The sequence below is a fragment of the Poecilia formosa genome, unplaced genomic scaffold (genome assembly GCF_000485575.1).
Source record: "Poecilia formosa unplaced genomic scaffold, Poecilia_formosa-5.1.2 Scaffold857, whole genome shotgun sequence".
Taxonomy (NCBI): domain Eukaryota; kingdom Metazoa; phylum Chordata; class Actinopteri; order Cyprinodontiformes; family Poeciliidae; genus Poecilia; species Poecilia formosa.
The window spans coordinates 33,186-40,296 of NW_006800796.1; the positions used below are offsets into that span (position 1 = coordinate 33,186).

Consider the following 7,111-nt stretch of genomic DNA (forward strand, 5'->3'; position numbering starts at 1 on the left):
AAACACTCAATTTTAATTCAGGCAGGTTACAAATTAAGGCTCAGCATATCAACTGCACATCCCATGATGATTCAGCTCACTTTAAAACATTAAGATCAAATTATTGAGAAAAGCTCTGGATATGCCTAATAATTCAGATTTTGCAATAAAAGGTAAAAAAAAAATTTGACTAAAAAATAATCTCACAAATGATTCAAAAAAAAAAAAAAAATAAAAGGTAAAAAAAAAATTTGACTAAAAAATAATCTCACAAATGATTCAAGCTGAAAATGTAAGTATAATTAATAAGTCTTACCTCCACATAGTCAAAAGAACAATCACTATGATTCTCCAGCTCCAGGTTAGTGAAGTTGAGAGCCACCTGTTCATCTGGAGGCAATCTGATCAAATAAATACACTGCCGGTTGTGGGCATAGTTGTTCGGCCAGTTGGGAGATATTAGGATCCCCTCACTGTCAGTGAATGTACCACCACAGCCAGGATCACCTAAAAAGAAAATAAAAAACATTAAGTACAATGAGCCAAACACTTGTACAGCACTTTATCAAGTCCATTTGCTGTAACTCTGGTATTAATACATTCAATTTAAATAGTTTATTCCATTCCATTAGGGGCTCTACTACACTAAACATGTTCAATGTACTACAGTGAATATGGTAATGAAGAATTGAACTAATTCTTCATTACTCAAAAAATTTAAGGCAACAAGTTATTTTGACTTTTTTAAGCAGATGCAGTTTTTCTGAGTTTACAGAACATTTTGTGATTTGTAACTTAGCACCTTGGATTATATGGCATAAAAGGCATATAGATTGGATGGATGGATAGAATGATATTCAGTTAACCTGATACTGAGCTGTAAAGAACCAGCCTAGACTACAACTTGCTAAACTGTATTGTCGTGGTAACAGATGAGACCTTTTATAGTAACCAGTGTTTACTTTTATTCTTTTATATTTGGGTTATCAGCAGAGGTCGGTGGTAACCAGCTATATACTTGAGTAACTTTTTGGTAAAAGTATGCTTTTAGAAGTAGCTTTACTGCATTGTACATTTTACTTTTACTTGAGTAATGATGAAGTATTGTTACCCATTACCAGATTTGTGGCAACTTTACCCTCTGTGAGTAGCTTTACTGATTGAAGAACAATCATGTTTAAACCAAAATTACATGAAACACAGAGACATACAATTCATGTTAAAGGAAGACTTTTTGTTTGCAAACCAGCTTTGTTGTTCGGTTATCTATCTGTAGATTTTTCTGCCATTTGGAGAATAAAAAGATACAGTAAAACTACATATATTGTCATGAGAAGTACCTTACTCTGTGGTAACATTAACATTTCCATTAGTTTTAGATTAAAAAACTATTTTTTTTCTTTTAGTCTTCAAAATACCAGAATTTGCAAATAAATTTTATTTTTGTTTATGTGTTGTTGTCATCCATGCATCATAACACCATCTTTAAATACTGAATCAGGTGTTGTGGTTATTTATTCAGCACAGGGTTTTTCATCTCTTGCTCTCGATGAAGGCAAACACTTTTTTCCTCCCTCCCTGCCCTTGCCTGCCCTGCTTGCTCTGTTTTTGTCTTTTTCTATATTTTTGGAGCCTTTCTTTGCACATCATCCAAATCTACAAATTATGGATCTGATCAACCGACCTCTCAATGCAATTGATCCAATTTTCTCAACAAGAAGTCTGGGCACAGGAGAGCCCTCTTGTCCTGCGGGGACACACCCAGCGGGATTCACCCTGGATTTATTCATGATAACAAGATTTCTGCTGTTTGGAGTTTGCAGATTCCTGGCTTATCGACAAATTTACAGTAAAACGGACTTGGCCGAACTGGCGAACACTCAGACTGTTGGTGTGGACAGAGACGCAAGTTAGATGTGAGTCTTGATGAGACTCGCAGCCCAGCTGAGGACTCTAAAACTCACTAACAGGATGGAATCGATCTTGGAGAAGTTTCTAGTTTCAGCTCACTGGAACGACCAAGCCAATTTTGGATAATTGGGAACTGAGATGTAGCAGAGAGACTTTAGGGAAGATTGAAATTTATAATCCTCCCGACTTAAGACAGTCTATATCTGAATTGGGTTTCCCCATGTTGCCTTGGAAGGGCTGCATATTTCCAATCTCCTTGAAGATATGTAAACACAACGCTCTTCCCTCCTCACCCCCTCCTGTTATCCATGCAGCTGAGGAGCTGAGCGCTCCCAACGACATTCCTAGATAACAACACCTTTATCGGACTTCTACCGGGAGGCTGAGCAACGTGGTTTCATGGCCCTGTGACGTCACCGCCTTCACTCATGTTTTGCCCTTTGTTTTGTCTGAATGTTACTATGTGCCCCAATGTGTCCTTACCTCTTTTTATTTAATTCCCCTTTTATTATTTAGAAACTGTGGAGTACTCACTTTTAATCCAGAGAAGGAATTAGATTAGTCACTTATTTTTTTTAGAAACTGTACTCACTATTTAAACCAATATTTAAGTTTTTAAATTATTATGCAGAGGGACTCCTATTACTGCAACCCAGAAAACCCCACAAACTTAGAATCCAGAAAAAAAAATCTTCCAGTACAGGAATATTTAGTTTTTATTATTACTTAGAAATCGTGGAATACTCGTTACTTTTACAAATTTAGAGCATACTTAGAAAGTCCAGAGAATATTTACTTAAACTTATCTAGCATCCCAGAACAGGGATTAGAACAAAGTTACAATCCAGAGAAAGTACCTTAGCAACAACGGCGTAAATCCCAACTCATTATTGGGGGGGGTCCATCAACAGGGAAAGTTTTTAAGAGCAATTTTGGAGAGGTCGGCAAAGTTACAGTAAAATGTAATGCAAAATGTGGTTTAATTTTTGTGTGTGTGTTGAAGCTGCACCATCAAAAATGACTAGTAAGTAGCAATGAATAACCAAAGTGTTTTTTTCAGTAAACAACCTGCTGAGACCCACAGAAGTCAAACTAAGATTCAAATGTTGTTTAGATACGAGTTTGGTTTAGAGATCTAATCTCTGCTACACCTTTACAAAAACTTAAGGCTCTAAATAAAAACAAGTTGTAATAAGTAACTCCACTTAATAAAATTCCTCATAAATATTGATTTATTGCAGTGGCTCTCAATACAAGTTACATGTTATTTAAATTATAACTTAAGTTGCTTTAAACTTATATTTTGATAGGGTTTTTCATGTCCTGGATGGCTGAGAACCTATAAATATGTAGAAATTGAATATTTGGGAAGTATCATAGCTTAAATTTAAAGGTCAGGACCAGAGTTTTCTAGAAAAATATTCAGATTTTATTTTGTGGTTTTAAAGGCTCTACGTTGAAGATGGTAAGGAATAAAGGCATACTTTATTTTGTTTTACTGCCAGCTGCTATAGCCCCTCTGCTCTCAGCTCCCATACAGAGCTGTCAGCTAGTGGTAACGCTCAGCCGCTCCCGTTTCAAACTCTTCTTATTAAAGTAAGAGTTAGAGAGCTAAATATAATTGAAATATTGACTACCTTCGACAGAAAAAGGAGCTAAGACTATGAAAGCAATGTAGCAGTTTTACTAGTTTTGATTTCCAAGGCATAACAAAGCAGTTTATCATGATTCAGCCAAAGTAATGAAATAAACTGTTTATTGTCAATGTGTTTCTTCCTATTGAGCAGTGAAAGTAAATAAAATGTGTTATATGTCTTTTCCTTTAAGTATTTATTTACTGGAGGGTTTTTTGTTTGTACCATTCAGCAGTGCAGCTGTTGCTGCTGCTGCTACACTTTGGACTGAACCATTGTTCTAACATTGGTGGGGGGGACCTAAAAATTAATTCTTATTTTTTTCTTAGATGAATGGCAGATTTACTTTGTTCTCTGTTTCTATTGCCTTTCTTACACTGATATTGTATAAATACAAGGGTTTCTTTCATGATTTCTTTTGGGGGGACAATTCTAGACTTTTCCAAGATTAGAGGGGTCTGACCCCCCGCAGTCCCCCAGGATTAATGCCTATGCTTAGCAACTACGTTTTAGACTCCTATTCTTCCAACCCAGAAAAGGAATTAGACCAGAGGAAACTTGACAACCCTGAACAAGAGTATCTAGTTTACATACTTTAGATCAACATTAGATTCTTTTTCTTCTTTTGCTATTTAGTTTGTTATTTTGTTTGCATTTCCTTTTAATTCATGTAAAGCACTTTGTATTGCTTTGTTGCTGAAAATGTGCTATATTATTATAAATAACATTACCTTTAACTTTTACTTCAGTAGTGTTTTTACCAAATACCTTTTTAGTCTTAGTTGAGTATTCGCTTGGATGACTACGTACATCACCAAGTACTTACTAGGTGATGTTGTGTATGTGATGTGGAAGCCTCTGTCAGAGACTGTAAAGTCGGAGTGAAAGTGGATCCATGCAGCTGGCCCAGTTGTTTGCAGAGGTGGTGGTGATGCAGTATTGCAGTATTTCCCAAGAACCGGGTCTTCTGACAGAAGGCCATCCCGAATCTGCAACATATAAACAAGGCATTTGAAAGATATGCTAGGTTAAGCTAAAAGCACACAACCACAGGAAAACAGTTTATATTTTAGTACTTTGATTCAGAAATTGTACAAGATGCGCCTTTTGACCTCTTGTGGAGCTCTAGAATACCAGAGATAAATGTGGTGTGTTTTATTTGCTGTTCGTACCTCCAGAAAATCATAGTTGCAATCAGGATGCTGTTCTATGCTAAGAGTCCCAAATGCAAATGTAATAAGCAAGCCAGGATCCACAGAAACTGTCCAGTAGCAGTCTCGCCCTGGTGGATAGTTTCCAGGGTAACCAGGTGAGTTTATGTTGCCATAGGAAGCAGTCAGATCACCACCACACACTGAGAAGACACAAAGAAATCAACTTCATTTCTGTTTGAAGCCCACCAGAAGTCAAAACATTTTTCGTTAAGCTTTTAAATGGTTTTTAAAATTTGAAAATGATTGATTCAGCAAATTCAGAACACATGTCTCCAAATACCTGGGTCTTTGGACTCCCACACAATTGTGAAGCCACCAGCATTAACAGAATGATCTGAACGAAACCAAAAGTACAAAGAATTGTGGGAGCTGTAAAGTTCTTGAGGATTATTTTGGCCACAGTATTTTCCAAGTATGTAAGCAGAGGGATTGTCCCCATCATGAATCTGTAGAAAGTCAAAGTTGCAGTTGTTGCTGCTCTCCAGATGAAAGAATGGAAATGTGATGCGCAGAACCTGTAGAAGAGAGTGCACACAATTTCAAGAATGAAATCAAATTCTATAATAATGTCTGATTTTTACATTTGGTTCAAATATTGTATTATCACCTGAGGAATGACAAAAAATACTTTCCATCCATAGTGAGTATATTTATAGTTAAACTGTGATTTTGCAATTGAACATACTTAGTGTGGCTCAAATCAGCAATACTTAGTTTAAAGAGTTTTCCACTCCTATCAGTTATGTGGTAGCAGCTCCTGTTTCAGTACCCTCTTTGCTGGAGTTCCAAGCATACAGAGTCGGGCTGAAAACTCTTGGTCACTGATTAACCATGGGCCAAATGGCAAGAATCCAAGTTTTAAAAAAACACTAACGTACCTTATTCGGATCAGTGCGGACCACCCAAGTGCAGCTGACCAGGTGATCATATTCATCATGACCTGGGTTGTTGGGATAACTGAAAGAACCAGCAGGACCAGTCAGCTGGCCACCACACTCTGCAAAATGAACCCAGACTTACATCAGACACTTAAACAATGGTTGGTTTATTAAACAATATATATATACATCTGTCAATATTCAGGTTTGACAGGTTATTAACATTTGGATTGACCAAGAGCGCAGTAGATATTCAACAATAAAATTAATCTTCAAAACTACAACTTAATAAATACACTGTGTGCACACAGTGTATTTATTAATCTATTCTTCAATATTCTCTGCCTCCAATCTCTCTTTTATGCCATTCCTTAAAGTTTTGCTTTAATTGTACCAGTTTTATACCTTGTTGTGGGGTCTGGCAGAATGGGCCTGTCCACTGGGCAGTACAGGTACATGTGAATCCATTAATGCTGTCACTGCAGGTTCCTCCATTTTGACAGGGGTTGCTCAAGCATTCATTGATATTCTGATCACAGTGAATTCCTTGCCAGCCAGGGTTGCAGTTGCAGATGTAGCCAGATGCTGAAGTGGTGCTCTGCAACACACAGACATAAAGAAATGAAACTACATTTAGTTTCATTTTAGACTTAATTCATTTAACTTGGGGTCTATAAGTAGGTCTTATCATAAACTGCAAATCCTTCTTTTATTGAATAACTCACCTATATTTAAAAAGGTAGATATTTTTCCCCAAAAATATTTCAAAGTATTGACAAAAATAAAATTAATAATGAATCTAATTTAAATATTTTGATAATAACTGTAAATGTATTTTTTAATGAAGCAGATAACATACTCGATGGCAGACATGCATTCTAAAATGCTCCTGAGCATATCAGCACATCCTTTAAAGGAACTTGACTTGAGATGAAAGGAGCTGCTTCTGACATTTACTTTTCTTTAACATAGAAGGTATTCCTAGATCAGTGCTTCTAATGCTACAATACTGATGTCTGAGAGCAAGTTAAAAAGGTAAGTACAGCTCCTCTTTTTGTAGCAGTGAAGTTGTAAACCTCCCAGACAATGTAAACTAGTGCCACCTATTTTAGCTTCACAGATATAGACAACCCAATGGAGGTGTTCTGTCAGTCTGAGCTCCCCACTGGAGCAGCTCTTAGTACTGTTTTTTGAAAGAAAAATGTATTTTCATATGGAGCTCGGGGTTAACCGAGTATCCGCTCAGCCGCCTCTCTTCCACCGCGGTGCTTCCCAGCTGGGAAGCAACATCCGAACCGCAGCTCCTCCTGCTGTCGTCGTGGGATTATCCGATAAACGTTCAGCGTAGGTGGCATCTCCCACGAGCAACGACCGGACTCGATGGGCCCGGCGCCCCGCCTATCGCCAGCCTAGAAAAGGCTAGCCCCGGTGTTTGTAATACCTTGTGGGGACGATTTTCCTGACATATACTACGTTGTGGGGACCAGTCGCTCCT

At 37.4% G+C, this 7,111-nt stretch overlaps 1 protein-coding gene across 1 annotated transcript in view; it reads right to left on the minus strand.

Moving 5' to 3' along the window:
- Positions 1 to 7,111, minus strand: part of cubn (cubilin (intrinsic factor-cobalamin receptor)) — a gene marked incomplete at its 3' end in the record, with an annotated part of 68,230 nt that overhangs the window by 32,443 nt on the left and 28,676 nt on the right. Inside the window, exons 12-17 of the mRNA XM_007543597.2 lie at positions 6,022 to 6,214; positions 5,617 to 5,735; positions 5,019 to 5,253; positions 4,697 to 4,878; positions 4,351 to 4,513; positions 296 to 486 (exon numbers count right to left, since the gene is read on the minus strand). Of these exons, the coding sequence (XP_007543659.1) occupies positions 296 to 486; positions 4,351 to 4,513; positions 4,697 to 4,878; positions 5,019 to 5,253; positions 5,617 to 5,735; positions 6,022 to 6,214 (1,083 nt within the window). The remainder of the gene's footprint in view (positions 1 to 295; positions 487 to 4,350; positions 4,514 to 4,696; positions 4,879 to 5,018; positions 5,254 to 5,616; positions 5,736 to 6,021; positions 6,215 to 7,111) is intronic.